Genomic DNA, 20,851 nt, shown 5'->3' with positions numbered 1-20,851 from the left:
GTGTCAAATGTTCCTGTAATTCAATAACCAGGCCCTTGGACTCTCTGCTAGTAATGGTGAAAAATTGCAGTCAGTTCAGAGGCTCTTATGCATAAGTGTAGAAAGGCTCTTGTTGAGCTTAATATAAAAATAAATACTAGTCATTGGTGTAGCTGTCTTGTCTTTTCATGTTGTGGTGAGGCTGAGTCTTCACACTCTAGCATTCAGTTTGAGAAAGCTACAAGTGGCTTTCAAAGGCACTGTGCAATGAAGGGTGTTTTGTTGGAGATGCTTGTTCAGGATTTTTTCCAATTCTGGCACATGCTGTGACAATGGTTTGATTTTTTTTTTCCTCTGTCTTTTTTAATTTTCTGCATAAGCTTCAAAGACATAAAGTATATTTTTATTAGAAGAGTAGGTTCTTTTGCTGAGCACAGTTCAGAGAGAAGGGGGTGAATTCCAGTGATAAAAAATATGAGATATTTTCCATATATTGAGCAGCTCCAATTCCTGCTCCTGTTTTGTTGTTTTCTTTTTTTTTTAAACTTGTCTTCAGTTTGTTGCTGTCATCTTTTCCTTTTTCTTTTTGCATACATTTATTTTTCTACTAAGCAAAGAGCAGCCCAAAATGAATTTTCACATGTAGATGGTGAGCTATATGGAGGAAGCAAACAGAGTTTAATGACCAAACCTCGTAAGAGAGGCATTTTGTATAGGATGTGACCCATGGGGAGCTCAGGAAAGAGAAACAAGCAGCTTAAGGCTGGGTATGGGATCAGGACTTTATTTATTTATTTATTTTTCCTGGAGTTGCTGAGCTATAGCATATTTTGTCAATATAGGAAATGGCTATAGATAATCAAAACCATGACTAAAGGATGAATGGATGATTGATTAACTACATCCCTGCCAAGAAACAGCTTTACCTGCCAGGCTGTAGGAGACTCAATTTGGTAGAGAGCTGTTCAAAATGTGACTATCTTGAGGTAATGTCTTGAGGCACAATCAGTTTTCCAGGTCTCAAACTCCTGAGTGAATCTTTCTGTACCTCTGGTCCAGTTTTCCAGGCTTATTAAAAGAAGGTTGGGCTGTTCTCATTCCTTAAAGCAGTGTTTGGGTTTGGAGAACTTTGTTATTATGATGGGAATCTCTACACAAAGAGATATAATTTAATTATGGTGGTTTGTTTTTTTAATTTTTCCTTTTATGATCTAATCCTACTCTATAGAAGTCAGGAGGAGTTTGAAATTGCTTTTAAAAGATAGAAGATATATCCCTAAGAGAGCATTTTGGCAACTACTTTTTTCTATTCCTTTCCTTCATGATTGGGCAAAAGCAGAGATTTGCATTTTTCTGGATGTCATAAATTGAGAACCTGATATCTGATGAAATCCCAGGACAGAAGAAGAGATTTACACTATGCCATTGGAGAGCTGAGATCTGTATAAAACTCCTTGGAGTCTTCAAGGTTGTAAAGTGGTACAAGTTCTAATTTTTGCAAAGATTAACTTAGTATGGTAGAAGGATATGAGAGCAATACCAAGAGATGTACTGAGCTGATATTTCTCTAAAACATGGTGTCAACAAAGCTCATCATAGTTTAGAAATCTCTGTTTTATTTTAATGTATTTTATGTTATTCTGAGACTGAGTCTTCACAGTTGTACTGAGAAGAACTGTACAGAACTCTGTGCTGCTGCTTGCTTTGAGAGGAGCTAGCAGTAGAGATTGTCAGAGCTATTTGTATCCAGTGATTTTGTCTACTCTATTTGTACTTTAGTCTGGATACTTAAACCAGAGTGACTGTCCCAAACTCAGTATCAAAGTGACTGTCCCAAAAATCCATATCAAAACTGCCATGATCCTGTTTATGCTACATGTAAGGTTATGATAATCCTGCGATTAAAGCTCTTAATTTCATGAAATATTTTGTACATATTCTGTTTTTCTGTCCTCACTTGTGTACCACTTGTTCTCTGTCTGTTAGAATCAGGCCTAACAGTTGAAACCTTTAAGTAATTTTGGCAACCTGCCTTTAAAAATAAAGTAAGGACAGCTGGTCATAAAAAGGATTTTACTTCCTTCTCACTTGCTTCACTTAAATTTTAAAAAGTTAAAAATCTTTAAGCTCTGGCCAAGATATGAAGTAAGATTCTGACTGTGTGCCTACCCCTTTATGCTCAATGGATTGGCTAGGAATGCTGTTTATTTCCTTTGACATATTCTTGTTTTCTTTTTTTCTCTCTTCCTCTGACTTCCTATTCTAGGATGAGTCATCCATGTTCTTCCAGTTTGGCCCATCAATAGAACAGCAAGCTTCTGTCATGCTCAACATCATGGAAGAATACGACTGGTACATCTTCTCCATCGTCACTACGTACTTCCCTGGTTACCAGGACTTTGTGAACAAGATCCGCAGTACCATTGAGCACAGCTTTGTGGGCTGGGAACTGGAGGAGGTCCTTCTGTTGGACATGTCCCTGGACGATGGGGACTCAAAGATCCAGAACCAGCTCAAGAAGCTCCAAAGCCCTGTTATCCTCCTCTACTGCACAAAGGAAGAGGCCACCTACATTTTTGAGGTGGCCAACTCAGTGGGTCTGACAGGCTATGGTTACACGTGGATCGTGCCCAGCCTGGTGGCAGGGGATACAGACACAGTGCCATCTGAGTTCCCCACTGGGCTCATCTCTGTCTCATATGATGAATGGGACTACGGTCTTCCTGCCAGAGTAAGGGATGGAATAGCCATAATCACCACGGCTGCTTCTGATATGCTGTCTGAACACAGCTTCATCCCTGAGCCCAAGAGCAGCTGTTACAACACCCAGGAGAAAAGGATTTACCAGTCCAACATGCTCAACAGGTAAGGGGAACAGCCAGGCCAGCCATACAGAAGGGCGGTAAAAGACGACCTCTGGTACCAGAATATTTCTGCTAGGCATGTGGTGCTTTGGGGCAGCAGGTGGTGTTGGCCAGAACTGGGCAAGGAGAGGGGAGCTGAGGGTGGGACCCGTGTTGCTGTGCATCATGAGTGCCAGTGTTGTCACCCCCTTAGAAAGCCTTCATACAACACAGAAGGCAAGTCGGCGTGAGGAAAAGGAATAACGAAGGCATAGTGCAACAATTTGATTGTGCCCCTCAAGGCACAAATTTTCGCTTTCATAAGCGAACTTCTTCAGCACAGAACTTCACCAGCACTGAACTTCTTGGAGTGTCTTTGCATGACTGGGTCCGCAGCTCCTGGGTGGGTTCTTGCTGCAAGCAATGGGAATGTTTGTGTTGCAGTCTAGAAGGCACCAGCTTCTGTTCCAGGCACTAGCACTATGTGAACAGGTGTCCCTTATAGGTGGTGGTTGTGTAACCTACCAGGAATAGTTTCATGGCAACTGTTGTCTGAACACCAAGTGTCCTTATGCTGTTCATTAGCCCTGAATTGCAGGATAGAAGGAAGTGCAAAGAGATGTGGAGAACTAGAGCTGCAAAAGGAGTTAGAGCCATCAGCTCTGCTCAGGTCCTGCTTTGTACTCAAAGCCTTTAAATACCTTGGATGTCTTAAGAATCTGGTTTACCTCAGAGGAGGGCTTGTGCTGTCACCCTGCTCTTTGGCACTTCACTGGCTGTTTGCTGGCTGTTTTGGGTACCATTCTTTCTCGTGCACCTTATGCTGAAAGCCTAGTACCTTGATTAGAACAGCACATTTTTCCAAATGGAAAAGGGTATTTAAACACAGGGAAAACCTGTTTGAATAAACATCTTCTCTTTATCCAAATTCAAAATTTCCTAAGAAACAGTGCTAAGGCATCTCTTTAAGGGCATATTGGAAGCTTGTGGTGGAACAACCTCTAGAGCAGCACTCTGATTACTAAATGATCCTTTTTGTCCCAGATGGAGTTTTAGCATGTAGCAAAGCAACCCGGATAATTAGACATGGAATCCAGATGCCCCCTGATCTGCTCAGCTGTCATTGTCCAATGCTTTACATATAAAATCCTTGGACATGTTAGATCATTTGTGGTGAGGAAAGGAGAGTCCAGGCAGTACCCATCAGGCCACACAGAGCTCAGTGTCTTTGTTAATTTGTCATGTTGAATCACTGAGTGTGCAAATGTGATGGGTTGGTCCACATGCTGTGACCCCTCACTGTCAACTTTACTAGACAGATAGAGGGACAAAGGGACAAGGAAGCAGATTTTTGCTTTGCCTGAACGTTGGGGACTGTGAGAGAACTTTATTCTTTGGCCCAATATATTACCCATATTGCTATTTGTCCTTTGTCTTTATGATCCACTGGCGTATTGCCAGGATTTATTGCATTTACTTCATCCTCTGCATGCTGTTTTTTTTCCTCTATGCAGGCCTTGAAACTACTAAAGGTGCCTAAAGCTTTTATCTCTTTCCTTCCCAGCTAGGCTTAGGAGTAAGGGTTTTTTCTGCTGCTCTTTTGAGTCATCACTGAAATGATTAAGCTGGGAAAATATATATAGTGTATACAAAGTAATGAGAAGTAACATCGAGGCAGGCTTTTGTTCTACCTTTCCAAATGAAGAAGGATTCTGGGGGAAGCTCTATTGTGTCTTTTCAGCAGTTATCTAGGAAACAAAACATTCTCTGCTATGTGATGCAGCATTCTGCAGAGACCTTCTCTAATGAGTTCTGTTGACACTGTTAGCCTATGCATAACATCACACCCATGTAGCTATGCTGCTTCAAGGACCCAACAAAATCTCTCTGCATAGCACCTCTTTGCATTGTTTAGAAGTCACCAGCTCAGAGACTCTTGAGTGTAGATATGCCAGCACTGTTGTGCTGTGTAGATATGCCCTGAAGCCTCGGCACCCCACTTGAAAGCAGCTCCTGTCACTTGTGAAGATCATAGCTTTTCACCTTCATGGCCCAAATCATGCTGTTTCTGCTCCCTTGCCTGCTTTGGGTACAGCATTCACAGGAATGAGTGCCAATACGTGTAGATACACCCAGCTCAGTTTGGGTACTGACATCAGTCTCACTGAGAAGCACAGTCAAATTAGTCAGTGCCAGGCTGTGTTCTGCCACTGTGTAGATAGCTGCAGGCACCTGAGCTAACTGAGAAATAATTATACTATTGTAGTTACTTGTGAGCACAGTGCAAATATTCGCTTTGCCTCGCATGGTGCTGGCCTGTGAGGGGGTTCTGACCTTGCATCCTTTTCCCCCCCACCCACCCATGTTTCCATACTCTCTGTATTTCCAAGTGAGATTGATAAAAAGTTTGACTTCGGTGAGTTGGGTGCTTAGTTTTTTATTTAATTTATCAAATTACTTTCAGGCACCTTTTGAAGTTTAAAAGCTAGTGGTGTCTGAATAAGCCATTGCTTTTACAAATCCAAGGGTTCGATAGAAATTGGATGGCTTCAAGCTCAGCCTCATGCCTGAAGTCTGTGGAGAAGAAGAAGCAGAGGAGAAGCACAAGATGTGGAAGGAGGCAATCATGAAGATGTGAGTTTGCCTCACTGAGCCAAAACCCACAGAGATTAATAGCTGCAATCTGTGTTCATACCTTCAAGTTCCATTGAATTTACTGGAATTTACTATGTGCTAAGCTTTAAAACTCCCATGATGTGCTTTGTCTGTGTGGGATATTACAGATTCTGCAGACCTGGCTACTTCATACTTTCCCTAACCCCTTCCACCAATTAGGATCCCACAGTACTTCTGCCCTGTGCACACCAGGTAGCAACAATACCCTGCATGTCTGGAACCTGGTTTGGCTCATTTTGGACTGGACTGCAGGTTCTGGAAAGCTAATTTTAGCCTTGCTCTCGACCCAGCAATACTGTATTCAGCCATCTGTAACCTAAAGTTCTCCCTCCACCTGCCTACATAGAGTAGAGAAATGCATGTATGTGGGCTTGATGTCTGGGGAGTCAAAGTGTATGTGTATGTGACCTCAGATAAAGCATCACCCTGTAGCTACTCTTTCAGAAACTCTTGAAGCTAATCCAAAGCGGTCCAATTTACTTCAAATCCATAGCAGGGGAGGCAAAGCAATAAAGGAATTTTCCCATTTTATTCTTTGGAGAGTGGCACTTCAAACTAAAAAAAATGTGTAATTCAGTTCAGCTGAGGCACACTATACACTGACTGTGAATTAGTCATTTCCCAAGATCTTCCTTTGAACTCTGACCATTTCTTACTTTTTTCCCTTGTCTTTCTAAAAGAGCAGTTGTTCTGAATGCATCTAAAATCAAATGGTCTTGATCAACATGGTGTCAATGGTTGATTTGGGTATATAATGGAGTAAGGAGAAAATGAACTGAATGTTGTTTAGATTCTCCATATCTTTCCTCCTTTTTACTCTGAGACTTGTTCATTTTTGCAAGAACTTGTGCAAACAAAGTTTTATTTGAAGTATGGCTGTAAGCACAAAAAGAAAAGACAGACTGTTATCTAAATGCCATTTCTTGACAATGTAGGTGTTTGGTCTGCATCTTCTTGTATCACTAATGGTCGCATAGCAACTGTTTCTGTTTTGAAACTGGTTCTCTTTTGTGTTAGACTGGAACTGCAGAAGTATGATCACGACCATTGAACATTTTGGATTTTGTCCAGTAAGTGAACCTGCTGGTGAGATAACTCCACTAAAGAGTAGTGAAATGATACTTTGAGAGAATTTTGTTCTACAAGGTTTGTTAGTTATCTTTTTGAATGATTTTTGAGGAATTTTTCCTCTAGTGAGGGATTTATCTCAATTTATGCTGATAATAGGCTTAGGAGGTAATTTGGAGTCCAAATACCCAAATGCTGTTTCCCAGTTCAATTACAGTCTTTAATTCTTTGTTCTGTTTGTAATAATTACCTATTCATTTATTCCTTCATTGTCCCAGAAAAAAATCTGATCTGAATATTTCAGTCTACCAAGTTTATAGTTACCCCAATATCTGGTCTGGGCACCCAGCAAAACCACTGTGTGCTCTGCTCTTTTCTACTGGATGAGGAGATCTCAAAGGTTGGGGAGGAAATGCTCAGATGAGGAGTTCTTACCTCTTGGCCCTTCCTAGGAGAGTTGCTAGGCTTCCAGGCATCCTGCAAAGCTCATCTTTTTTCCCTTCACCATGGCTGCTGAGGTGGGAAGAGGTGGATGTGTTTATAGGCAGCCTTCTGCTTATTTAGTTATTTTAATTGATGGGGCAGATTTCCTTGAGCTCTGGATTGGTGCTTCTCATTACATTTTAGAAATGGGAAGAAATAACTAAATGACAGGAATATTCTTAGGAGTGGAATTCAGAGATGAGTCATGAGAAAAGAATATAATTTCTGGCACATATTTGAGGAATGGAAGCTCAGCTGTTTTGTATGGATATTCACAGTCTTTGGGCTACATAAGCTGTGGTTTTATTGTACCCTTCAATGAGACCTGGATTCTTTCTCCTTGTTGTCATGGCTGCTTGTGAATGCTGGGCCATAACTACTAGTTTGTTGTTGTAGGGCTTCTAATGAGTTCTCCACTGATTGGCTTTAATAGTCTCTCATTTAACACCAGGCTGCACACAGCAGATTTCATTTTAATAAAAAGTGCAGTGGAGCATTTGCTTTGGAATTAAAATACAAATGTGGAATTATACCACCTTTGCAAAGAAATACTTTTAGAGGGAAACAAAGTTAGGTTCAATTCTGTACCTCAGATTCTTCAAATAGGAAAACAGCTGGCAAACTTGCTCAGTGCATTGTTTGGACATGACACTTCCACTCCGGGGGAGGTAACATTCATCTGTAGTTTTACCTTGCCAAACAGATAAGAAATGCAGAAGAACCTTTGATGAGTGCTGGGCAACTGGTTTTTTCCTGGAACAACCAGGATGAGCTCTGTTCTCACATGACTACATTTCCCTAATAGAAACTAGGAATTGCTGGGGCTTAGATACCTCAACAGTGAGTCAGTGAGCAGAGAAAGTTCTTGAAATTGCGTTGTACAAACAAATTGCTCCTCTGGAAACTCAAGACTATATGGGCTGTACATATCCATTAAAAAGTGCAGTGCCCTTTCAGGGTATTGTGTCACCCTGATACCTGTGGGCAGCACCATACCCACAGCACCCTGGCCCAGGTCAGTGTCAAGGACAGTGCCCAGGCAACACCTTTCCTTGTTTTTCTCGTCTCTCTCAACCCACCCTCCTGCCCTCTCCCCTCTAATAATGGCAGCCATCACCTTCCACACCAGACACAGGGGACATAATATGTCATGTGCAGGTATTGCCATGGAGCCACTCTGTGTTGTCTCCTAGTTGAGTGGGTCACACAGCTTCACAGAGTGCAGCAGGGGAGTCGAGGGCAGGAATGGACAATGGACCATTTGCAGTGTTCTTTCTCCATTCGCAGGTTTGTCAAGTTACCCTTGCACTAAGAGACTGGAGCCCTGTCTCGCTCAGTGTGCAGGGCTACATCTACTTGCTTGGCAGCTGGCTGGGAAGCCCTGCTCCAGCCCTTGAATCCTGTGGCACTCCAGCTGTGGCAGGCACAGTGCTGGGACTTGCTTCTTAATGCTGGGGAGGTGGTGAGAGAAGGTGTAAGTGGCACGTTCCCAAGGATGCAGAAATTGCCCTTTTCAGAAACTTGGAGAGTGAGGGAGTATATGTAACTTTTGACCTTTTGGAGCCTTTAGGCCCATGTCTAGTTAGCAGCTCATTATGTTCCCACTGGTTGGTGTGTCCTGCTGCTGTCAGGCTGGTGCAGAGTGGCAGCACGTGGCGTGAGCGCTGCTGACAGATTAGACATCCCTGCTGCTGAAATCTGCTTGTTCCTGTCACTGCTCCAGCAGCAGCTAGAGGCTGGGGCTGGCCTGTACCTCCTGCCTCTGTCAGGGTCTCTGTGCCTCCCTGCATCCCTTGCTGTACACCATCTCGCTCTCTGTGTGTGCTGCCATCACATTTTTCTGTCCCTATCTTGCATCTCCTGTTGCATTTCATTTGCCCTGTGTTTGTTGGCTTGGGCTGCTGGGTATTCATGTTGTCTGGTCAGGAGGTGAACAGTCGTGTGCCACCACATCTTGGAGGAAGTGTCGCCTTTTCCTGACTCCCTTTTTTCCTGTCACTGGAGAGGAATGCTGAGGGCAGTTTGTAACATTCTCTTGATCCAAACCTCCCCCCTGCAGGAGGGCTGGTAAGGGTACTGGATGCACAAGAGCAGTCTGCATCTGGCTGCCCTCCTTGCTCTGCCCAGCTCTGAAGCAGTCCTGCTTGAGCAGTGGGAAGCACAGCTGTCCTATAGTGGAAGGACAAACATCAAGCTAACTTGTAGGCTGGTAGGATACTGGAGATCCCTGGCTTCTCAGTGGGAGTATGTGATGGCACAGCAAAAATGTTTGTTCCTCAGCAGGCACCACAGGATGCCTTAGTCCTGCATAGCTGAGCTTTGTCAGAGGGGGAGAGTAAGTACTTGCTCAGTGTGGACAGCTGGGTATTTCAGCCTCTTTGCAATTAAAATAGGATCACAGAACCACAAAATATTCTGAGTTGGAAGGGACCCATAAGGATCTTTGAGTCCAACTCTTAAGTGAGAGGCCTGTAAACGGATTGAACCTGCAACCTTGCTGATGTTAGCACCTTGCTCTAACCAACTGAGCTAATAGAAGGGTTCAAGTAAAATGATGGGGTTTTGGCAAGGGTTGTCTTTTGATTAAAGGACATACCCTTTCATAAACGCCTCCAAAATCCACCAGCTGGGAATGAATTTTGGTATGCACCATCAGTTTCCAGATGGGAAAATGTCCGTGTTCTGCTTCCAGCCCTCTGAGACATCTTCTGCTCTGGAGCCAAGTCCAATTAGTGCTAGTAATGTGGCAACTTCACTTGCTGGTGACAATATGTTTTAATGTGTGCCTTCAGACTCTCTCCACTCCTCATGGAAAGTGAGTCAAAATCCTCCTCTGTGGTGGAGCTTGGAAACCACAAAGCCAGTCTGGGCCACAGTTTTGCACCAGCTATGCCCTTGCTGATCCTGTTCTGATCACAAAATGTATTTAGGCTGCTGTGGGCTTGAAAGTGCCTGAGGGAATTTGAAAACCTGCTTTAGCAGAGCAGTGGAGGGAAAGTGTGAAATATCCTTTTTCCTTCAGGAACTGGCTGATGGGGAAATGGATATTTTCTGGCTTGCACACCTGCACACTGATGGCTGGCCATATGTAGTTTCATCACTGGTGCCTATCAGGAACATGTGCATTTTTTTCCTTTCTGTTAGAAACGTAGTTTCTTTTTTTTTTTTTTTTTCCTCTCTCCTCCCCTCAGACTTAATGTTCTTACTATCTTTCAAGTTTTTAAAAATAGGAACTGCTGCGTTGCTATGGCTCCCTGTGCAGCTCTGGAGCAGCTTTTGCTTCTCTTTGATGCAATTTGGGTTCGCAATTCGGTTTGACAAGAGCTGCTTGCACCTAGTGCTCCCTCCTGGAAGGCTGGTGGGGGGAATGGATGATGACAGCCTTTGTGTTCACTACAAAAGGGAAAAAGATCAGTCAGGTGACCTTTCTTGGAAAAGAGTGGAGATATTAACCCTGGTGTATCTGGGATGGGATTTTTAATGTTCTGCAGATTTAACACTGTTGCTGTGGTTTAACTTGCAGTGGGGTGCTCCTTTCCGCTTTCTGTCTTACACGCTTGTGTGATGGAGCTGAGCCCTGTCCACCAGCTGCCTGCTGCTCCCCTGCAGAAGCCCCTGCTGTTCAGGGGCTTTTGCCATCTATGCTTTGGCCAAGAGATTGTGCGTGGTTAAGTGCTTTTCTGAATTGAGGCTTAGAGCACTCCTGACTAGATGCTGCTGATGAAATTCCTCTCAAAATCATTGCTTTAAGGGTTACTTGAGTCTTGCATCCACATTTTGGGAAAATGTGGATCTCCATATCGGTGGGGCAGCTGAATACTAATCTGAAAGGGATCCTACCAAAGTTTGCACAGGTAACAGGTTTTACATACCTGTTACCTAGGCAGAATCCAGACCTCCCTCTGCAGTGTACACACCTCTCCACTGGCCTATTTTCAAGTAGCAATAATTTTTAAAGGACATTTTTGTTTTACTTAGCAAATTTTATTTTCATTCACAGTCCAAAGGTGAACATTTTTTGAAAAAATTGAGCAAAAAAATCCCTGTTCATCCAATTTTGAGTTAAGAGAGTGTGAAATGGATGAATTTGTTCTGCTTTCAAATAATTAGCCAGCCGTGGGGTTTCTGTTAGTGTGGACAAATAACTCAAAGCTAGCTTCACTTCAAACTTCAGAAATTGCTTTGCAGTGTTAGATGAGGGATTCCTGCTTTGCCAAGGGTAGAAAATGTGATTTTGCATTGAATATAAACATTTGAGGGTGATGTATGTTACCTTAGTGTAATTTTTTTGTATTGTACATTCGCTGTGCACTATATGTCTTGAAGTATTTGAATGGAATAAAATCTAGGAATGTGGTGTTTAGAGTGCTTGAATGTGAGTGAAATAATAACAAAGAAAATAGAAATAGCAGAGACCTGTCAGCATGTTCAGTACACCCTGCTCTATCATTTCTGGAGCATGTTCTCTCCTGCTTTAAGTAATAAAAATATCCTTACTCAAGCCTGCAAGCACCTTAATATAAAATGAATATTAAAATCTAACCATAGTTGCCCTTGAAATGATTAATCAGACTGAGTGCTGCCAGCCATCTTCATACAAAGAAAGCTCTTTTCCACCCCTGTGGAGAGATTTCTGATCTTGCTACATCACACCAAACAGGTGTCTATGCCGTCTTGGCTGAATAAAGACGGTAAGGTGATTGGGCCTCCCCTTGGTGGTAATGTACCGTGAGAAACGGTGGGAAAACAGCTTTGGTCAACTCAGTGTTGGTCTTTGTTAAGGATCTGGAGAGACAGAAGATAATCAGATGAAGAGTTCACCCTCTTGGTGGTGTGGTCATGGTGGAAGAGAGCTGCCACAATGGACTGAAAACCTGTGAATCTCTGTAACCTGGCAGTGGTTAAAAGTGCACAAATGCTGACTTGATGCTGACTTTTTTTCTTGGTTTTTGAAGCTGTATTAAAACGAGATGGAAATGAGTTTTTAGTGTCTTGCCCAGTGTTCTTCCCTGTATTATTAGTGTCACAAATGAAATCATTTTTCAGCAGGATGGCTACCTCCAGTAGCAGTGTCAGCAACTTACACTTATTTATGACAGGCTCTAGCATCTTTTATCTGCAGTTCCAAAGCACTTTACAAAGTACAAGGGGATGGCTTAATTCACCAAAAAATTGCAGCCATCTCTGGGGTGAAATAGAGCAACTGTTTAACAGAATATAGTTCGAAGTGGAGATGAATACTGCACCTCACTGGAGCTGGCAGAATGAATTTACTAGGGGTGGATTTTCGCCAAGACACTGGGGGTGTTTAATGAGCGCAAGATATTAGCGGCAGTGCCACACATGCCTCTCTTGTGCCTGTGTGCAGCAGGCAGCCTGCAGCTCCAGAAGTGGTGTCACAAAGGAGGTTAGCAGCTTTTCCAGTGTGCAGACTTCAAGAGCAAATGATACCTAATTTCAGTGACCTCCTTCATCCCAAGAGAATTACATGTTTTGAGCTGATAGATCTAGATTTTACATTGATTATGTGCTTATTTCCCCTGGAGACAGACCTGGGCTTTGAGAGATATCCAGCAAGGCTGCTGTGGTTACGGACAAGTGATAACCAGAACTGGATGGAGAGCAAAAGGGTTGACTGCAATGAAGCTCTGAGAGGTTTTATCCACATGGGTAATAGATGTCATATATAACAGATGTTCCTCCCAAAAGGATACTTTTCATTGCTTTCTTCCCCCTTAAAATAATGTGTCACTGACAGATTAGGCCCTGTGAGTGACATGAGGTACCTCAAACAGATCGCTGCAAGCAATGCTTTCTACCTTCTTCACAAAGATGCTGATGTTGTCCTTCTGCATCTGAGTGGTGACGTATGGCATGGTGAGTGCCTACAAGTGCTGGTACTTAAGCCATCACAAAATGCTCTTCAGCATCACCAAGGGACTGTGAAGACTTTGAGGTGCAAAATACAGATGCTTACAGCCTCTGAATAAATCTGAGCATCTAGCAACTACTCTTCAGTATGCCTAGTGTGTGTTCATTTCAGAAAGCTGTTCTGCAGGGCAGTGTAGGATATTGGGCTTTCCAGCATTTAACTTGCCCAGATTCAGGAAGTGCAGCAGAACCATTATTTCAGAGTTCTGCATGCTTTGCTGCCCTTGTCTCAGTTTCCTTTTCCTTTCCTTGCAGGCATGTAGTTGAGATACTGGGGGGCTTTACTTGCAGATCTAGTTTGGTTTTAAAGTAGCTTTGAGATGGAAAAGGTCTTGCTTTTTGTAAATGTGAGACTACAGGTCAGATAAATCAGAGATATCACAGAATGGCTTGAGTTGGAAGGAGACCTTGAAGATCATCTAGTTTCAAGCTCCCTGCCATGGGAGGGGACATCTTCAGCTAGACCAGATTGTTCAGAGTCACATCTTACCTGGTTTTGAACAACCCCAGGGGTGAGGCATCCACAGCTTCTCTGGGCAACCTGTTCCAGTGCCTCACTGTAAACCTACTCTCTTTCAGTTTGAACCCATTCCCCCTTGTCCTGTCAGTACATGCTCTTGTAAATGGTCTTGCCTCATTTTTCCTGTAAGTTCTCTTCAGGTGCTGGAAGGCCACAATTAGGTCACCTCAAAGGCTTCTCTTTTCCAGATTGAACAATCCCAGTTCTCTCAGGCTTTCCTCATGAAAGAGGTACTCCAACAAGTGCCTTGGAGGTAGCACCAAGCCACAGTTTCACTGGTGGCTGTGGAAAGATGATAGTTCTGTAAAAGGCTCCAGTTTGACTGTCTAGAGTGAGAAGTTTACTCATTTTACTGATTTGTATTTTTTTCTCTCAGCAATTTTTCATGGACGGCTCAAGTTTGAATTGATGAAGGCACAAGCTTAGCAATGCTGTGAAATTGATTTGGAATAGTTTATTATAGTTCCATGAAATTGCTTAACAAGGAAGTTTGGCAGAGTGAGGGAGCCAAATGAGAAAAGCATGGTGCTCCCAACAGTGGATGGCACTGGGAGTACTGTGTAAGCCAGTATGGAGGGTATGTAGGCATTCAGGGGTAGGATTAGCCACAGGGAGAAGGAGAGCTGCCCAAGTGAGAGGCACCCACCGACTTGCATTGCAGATCAGGCTGGTTTGCATTGCTGCTGGTTTCCTCCCTTTTTGTCATCCTCTTCTGGATCCTCACAAGGCCTGCAGAAGGGGTTCTACCTCTTGGTGCTCAGCTGCAGCAGCTCAGAATCATTTGTCACAGCCATCAGTTGTCAGTGGGAAGCAGGTCCCCAGAGAAGGGCACTGACAGAAAGGGAATGTGGGGATGTGGTGCGGATGGAGGACCACTTGGGGAAATATAAAGCATCACTGAGCTTGGTTTTAGAGCACTCACTGTGAAGGACATGCAGCTGGTTCTCTAAGTGGGAGGGCTGTGGGTGACACTGACTTTCATTCCTCTGTGTGGTTTGGAGCTTGCTTTGCCTTTTCAGATGCCACAGGTCAGAGCAGCAGCAGTACCCAAAACCAGGCAGTTGTATGGATGCTGTGACTTTGGCTGTGGCCATTCTGCTGAAGCTGAGCAGTGGGAACTCCTATGCCAGGAAATCCCTGAACTGCCTCTTGTCATGTGAGAAGTCAAGGGAAAGCAGCCATGTAAATTTGTCACATTTATGACAGAGGTTCATGCTGAAAGTTTCTTTAAGTGTCAAAGAAAGCTGTGTGGTAGGACGTAGGAGGTCTCATCTGGTGATGGCCAAGTGACAAACAGCCCTTGGTCTGCTCCCCTCACCGTTACAGAAGAAAGGAGGAGTTGGGCTGGTCAAGGAGTCAAACACTGTTCTGCCTGTGGCTATTTACTTAATTACTACACCTCTAGGAGGCTGCTGCACAAGACCATGGGCCTCAGTCAATACTTAGGGTATTGAGGGTGTTCTCAGTATTGCAGTAGCCTGGTGAGGTGTCAAGGAGCTGGCTTGGTACCACCTGGAAGCTGTGGAACAAGTTTTTGTGTAGTGGCACATGCTGGTGGGTCTGTGAAAGATGTGGACAAACTGAGAGAGGTCTGTTATACAAGAATGGCTCTTTGGTAACAACTCACGCCTTTACTGATGTAGACCTATGTGAAAAAGCTTATTTTCCTAATCAAGTCCTTATGCCTTGGTTTTGCAGTGTTTGTTATGTATTTCAGCACTAAAAATGCTATTTCTTTATGTTCCTTCTTCAGGCCAGGAATCCTTTTTTCCCCCTCCTTTTGTCTTGTCATCAGGCATGGGAATGGTGGGCTTGTTCTGGCCAGTGGGTGCAAGAGGAAATTTTGCATTATTCAGGATCTGTTCTTCTGCAGTGCTTCTAAAGAGGGATGTAAATGGTGGGTAGTCAAAAAGAGAAACAGAGAAGATGGAACAGGTACTTAAATGTTTGAACTAACAATTTTTTTTACTTCCTCCTCAATCCACCGATCCTAATGGATTTCCCACTGTTTGTCCAAGAGAGGGCTGAGAGGGGTTGGGAGTGGCACATTTGTGAGCTTGCCAGATCAACCCTAGGCCTTGCTAACTGACATTTTATCCTTCTTTTTTAGCATAATTTTGGGGCGGGCTTACATCGTGGAAGGAGAGAACAGGAAGTTGCAGGGGAGGCAATAGCCCATAGGCAAGGCCTATTGCACTGGTGCTTCCATGATTCCATGCTCGTGGTGTTTTGCAAACAGCCAGGGATGAGCCCACAGCACTTGTTATCAATCATGCCCCCTTTGTGTGTCTCTGTGTCCTTCCATCACTCCCATCTCCCATCTTCTTATCCTTCCCTCAATTGGTCATTCTTTTCCATAGAAATATTAAATCTTAGCTTAAAACAGAAAAACCACCCCATTTTTCCTACCCCCTTTCTTTTCTCTCTTTCATCTTTTCTTCCTATGGAAGTGTTTGAAGTAGCACCAGTTCCCGAGAAAGGCTTTTTTTTTTTCCCTTTGTGCCTTGGCTCTGTGTCCCTTCTTCATAATATCTTCCCTTTGTTATTTTGTTCTGCCTGCCTTCTCTCTCTGTTTTCTCCCCATCTCTCAACCCTTCTTCAAGGCTCTCTCTTCATTAATATGTTAATTTCTAGCCCAGGAATGCTTCTTGCAGCTCACTGTTCACCAGGGAGAGCCAGAGGAGAGAACCAGGAGAGAGAGAGAAAAAGAAAAAGAGTGTGTCAGTAACTTAAAACAGGACAGGACAAGGGGTGTTAGCAAAGGAGAATCTTGCACTGACAGGTGTCATGATGCCAGGAAGAAGAGGATCATCCACAGTTTTGGACTGGATTGGTCTTTGTCTATTGTTTTGACATTTTCGACTTCTGAAGCTTAATATTAGTAGGAAAAAAACCCCTTGAAAACTAAAGAAGCTCTGAACTCTTTTTTTCAAGTAGTTCCTTTTTGGTAATTACTAAGTTATCTTTCCCTCTGCACAGAATTTTATTTAAGCATCCGGCAGGCCCTACTTCCACCCTGATATGGTCTCTTTGTTTGATTTGTCTGCAAATGTCTGATTTGTTGTCTGTATGGTCTTTGCATAAGGCTTGGGGCATATTTTGCAGGATGAACAAAACCATACCAGAAATTCTCTGAAGGCAGTTTTACTCCAAAAGAAGTTTTCAGGTGAGAAGTAGGGAATGTTTAAGCTGCTGTTCAGGTAAAAAGGGATGAATAAAGATTAAAATACTCCAGAAGTTATATAGCAGTGAAAATGTTAGGGAACCTGGGGTTATGAGGAGCATGACAACTGCCATTAGAGACAGGAGTGATGAGTCAAAGTTTTCCTTTCTGCCACCCACCAGTACAGTTACTGGGTGGAAGGTTGCAAAGAAAGAAGAGATGGAGGCAGGCACCTCTGCATCATGGACCAGATCTGGGAAGGATGCAGAATGCCAACACTATTGCAATTTTGCCCTGCAATGAGGAAACCTCTTTGCTGTTTATATCTAATGGAGTGAGACCTCTGTCTGTGCTCCTAGTCCTAGGACCATGATTGCCCAAGCAAATAATTAACACTGCAGCAATGAAAGCTGGTGCTGGGGAGCTGGCAGGGTGGGTGGCTGGAGGTGAGAAGCACTTCTGAGGAAGGGCATGTGCTAAAGGAGAGAGACAGGAAAAGAAAAGCTCTGATACAGTGCTGCAAAACCGGTACGAGCTGGAAGCAAAATAACTGGGGAGGAAAGCTCAGGGGGACTGCTGCAATGTTCTGTGAAGTCCAAGGCCCCCGAGCCAAGAGCCTTTCATATATTACGTACACACAACTGTGTCAGAAGAATATTATTTAGGTTGCAAAGGCAAGCACTTCAAACAGAAGAAAGTGCCAGAATTAAGGCTGCAATCTTAATTTGGCATTCTTGTGTCTATGCATTATAGAGCAGTGGTTTCAGTACTATCTTTCAAAACAGGACCCCTGCCTGCTTCTGTATGCATGGTGGGTAATATTTCCTGACTGAGCAGTGATTCAGTATTTCATTTCCTTCGCCTTGCTTAATGTGTATCTTTAAGCTTTGCATTGTGTCTGCTTTCACAGGCTGCTGAGAATTGAGGATTCTTTGTCTCAAGGTGTTATCTGTGGCACGTTAGGCCAGTATCTCGGCACATCATGAAGTTCATGGATTTTCACCCTGCTCCTACGAGATGAGAGGACACAAGCTACTTTATGTAAATCCATTGTATAGGCGGGGAACTGAGGCACAGCAAGATTAAGGTCAAAAATGTCTATTAATTTTTCATGGCCCATCTGAGACACCCAGAATCTCATTATTCAAAGTACTGATCATTACAGAATGCTTTCAGTGTTCAAAGCAAATTTCTCTTTGTCTTCAACACAGCAATTCTTCAATTGCCCCCTGCCAAGTCTTACCTAGGACTGAGCACCGTTTTTCATTGATTTTTTATTAATGTAAAAATGGAAATTTTGTGACATACAAGTTATATGGGCTGTTTGTTTATACCCCGTATAATTATTTGTTTTGTAGAAATCATCTTGAACCCAGGAGAAAAGCAAAACAATCTCCAAACCATTTTCCTTTTTTAATTTTAATCTGAATTATTTCTTTCAATATATTTGAGATGAAACACTGGATTTCGAATTCCAATTAGTTTATAACTTCAATATGTATCTTCCTTTCATTTGAAAAAAAGATGTTTGAAAATGCTCAGATTCAAAAGAAGACAGGCTGAATATATATATATTTTCTTTCAACAAAGTCAGAACTTTATACTTACTGATCTGCCAAAATTGGGCTCTCAATACAGTACTTATTTTTGTTTGGAATTGCCACCAGACCAAAAAAAAGGGCCAGAGGATTTTTCCAGCTTTTGTTAAGCATCCAGAAAACAGATGCATAGATTTAGAGGCTGCTTGTAAAAAAACCTGGTTTAAGAGAATTTACAGATCTCTTCTCCCTTGTGTCCAGTAATAGGATGCATGTGAATGGTTTGAAGCTGTTCCTTGTGAGGTTTAGACTAGGTGTTAGGAAGGTTTGAAGGTTTTCTTCACTGAGAGGGTGGTCAAACACTGGAACAGGCTTCTTGGTCAATGCTCCAAGCCTGCCAGTATTTAGGAGGCATTTGGGCTAGAGGATTGTTGTAGGTCGCTTTCAACTGCAATAGAATAGAATAGAATACATAATATATTGTAATAATAAATAATGAAATAATATTTTGTTCTATTTGTGCCACCATGGCCTTGTGCAGAGGTTGGGACAAATCCAGCCTTGCAGTACACCTTTCAGCTGGCTTAGCAATATGATTTTTCCTGTTTGTCCCAGCCATTCTCAACCTCTCACTTGATTACTGCCCACTTTCCAAACGGCTAAGTTTGATTCCCAAATTAATCTGTCTAGTGCATTCAATGAGATCAGGCTCCTGCAAGAAAAATTGTTGATTCAGGACTGATTCTTAGTTGTTATGCAAAATGGGATGCATTCAAATTGGTTGAATAACTATAATGCTGAAGTTTTCCCTCTTTTGCAGTGCTTTACTTTTTTTAATGAATAAGCCAGCACTTTGCCAAACTGCATGGTTTAGTGGTCACAAACTTGTTAGCTTTTCTTTCCCACTGCTGACCTCTTTTGTCTTGTCTCCACCAGCTTGCCTTGTCTGTTCTGCCCTTCTGGCTTCTTGTCCTAGTCTGGTTCTTGCCTAGTAAAGTTAGAATCTGTCTTACAGAAAAATAATCTAAGCTCCAGAACCTGGATCTAGAAAAATCCAGCCTCCGCTGCTGGACTGTGCCACTTATTTTCTTCCATTTCCACTTATCTCACATTCTGACTCCTTGTTCAATCTGTCTTCCCTCAGCTCGAACAAGTCACAGTCTCTTTGTCCAAATAGTCCAGGTGTCACACCTCTCAGTTCTCTTCTTTTTTAGCCCCTTACTTCTTGCAGTGTCCCAAGTTAGTGTATCCTGATTACCTTCCTGGCTCTTTCCTGCTGCTTTGGAATTGGCCAACCTTCTTTTCCAGCCATCTCTCTGTGCAGGGAGCAGGGAAATACAAACCCAATCATGGGAAATACAAACCCAATAGATGTATTCCTCATTCTTCTGCTTTCCCAGTCCACTCATAAGCCTTACTTGAGCCTTAGACTGCAGAAGGCCCAGTCAGGAGAGGAGTTTAAAAAGGATGGGGTTTTTTTGAAAGCTCTAATAATTTTTCTTGAACAAATGTAAATTGCAGTTTTTCCAAAGCTTATGACCTGTCTGGGTTTTCACAAGTATGGGAAAAATCAGCATGAAATGAATGTTTGCTTTCCTCTCTCATCAAAATTCATGTCCCTTGAAAGCAGAGAAGTAGGGGAGCTTTTTATAAATGTCACTATCTTTTTCCTAATGTTGGTAAAATAGCTTTTTCCTCTTGCCTGTTTTTGGAAAAGAACAGACCATTTTAACTTCAATCTTTGTCAAATATCAGACATGACATGAACATCTGATATGGAAAATGTCACTCTTAAAGATAAAATTTGGCATAGCTAGAGGAATCTATAAGGAAGGTTTTACCTTGGGAAGAAGAGACAGCTTGAAGAGATGGTGATACCAGCTCCAGCAGTGCAAATTTCTCTGTGGGCTTCCTGGACCATTTTTAGGAGGTCAGGGTAGATCTGCTTACTGGCTGAATGTGTTCTTGTAGGGTCTTAAACTTGGGTCTCAGTCAGCAAGCAGAGAAATTAATTGGTTTTTTTTTTCAGTTTCAATTGAAAATGATGTTTCCTAAAAAAGGTAAAAAGTGTCTACCCCAGGCTTTCAGCACCTCTAATCTTTGTTTAAGAATGTATGTCACACAATGAAAGAAAATCGGTACCAGTCCCCAGCATGGAAGTAAAACCAACCATCCAAACAGTTAGAAAAAACAAGTGCAAGAGTGGAAAAAAATCCAATTCTCCACAGGCTGTCCTTTTCTTACTTCTTCTCTCCCTCCCTCCTTGCTGCAGCCATGGGTGTTCAGCTACAGTGCTGTATTTTGCAGTCCTGCCTTCACCAAAACACATTAACTCATGCAGCTCATGAATCATCCCCAAACATGGGAAGCCTTAGTGGGAAGAAAGCAGTGCCAGAGACACTGTTTTTTCTCAATCTTTTGTAAAATGTTTCTAGGAGCCAAGTGGCATGTTGAGGGTACAAGCTCCAGATGAGAGCTCTGGCTGAGAGCTACAGAGTGTGGCAGACTGAAAGAGGCAAGTTTGGGGTCAGAATGTTGGGAGAGATTTGGCAAAGATTTGGCCAAGCATCTTCTGACACTTGATGCATCCTCCCTTGGTTTCTTCTTGGAAAAAATCATTGTGAAAAATACTACTTCTTTGGACTCCATG

General features: G+C 42.8%; 1 protein-coding gene across 2 annotated transcripts in view; it reads left to right on the top strand.

Annotated features, from left to right (window-relative positions):
* GRIN2B (glutamate ionotropic receptor NMDA type subunit 2B) overlaps positions 1–20,851 on the top strand; it is a 207,158-nt gene that overhangs the window by 84,744 nt on the left and 101,563 nt on the right. For both annotated transcript variants that reach the window (XM_036400362.2, XM_036400363.2), the window contains exon 4: positions 2,246–2,844. In XM_036400362.2, the coding sequence (XP_036256255.1) occupies positions 2,246–2,844 (599 nt within the window). The remainder of the gene's footprint in view (positions 1–2,245; positions 2,845–20,851) is intronic.

This window comes from Molothrus ater, chromosome 5 (genome assembly GCF_012460135.2).
Source record: "Molothrus ater isolate BHLD 08-10-18 breed brown headed cowbird chromosome 5, BPBGC_Mater_1.1, whole genome shotgun sequence".
Classification (NCBI taxonomy): Eukaryota; Metazoa; Chordata; class Aves; order Passeriformes; family Icteridae; genus Molothrus; species Molothrus ater.
The sequence above is the reverse complement of the archived record's forward strand: the minus strand, read 5'-3'. Positions and strand labels throughout refer to the sequence as shown.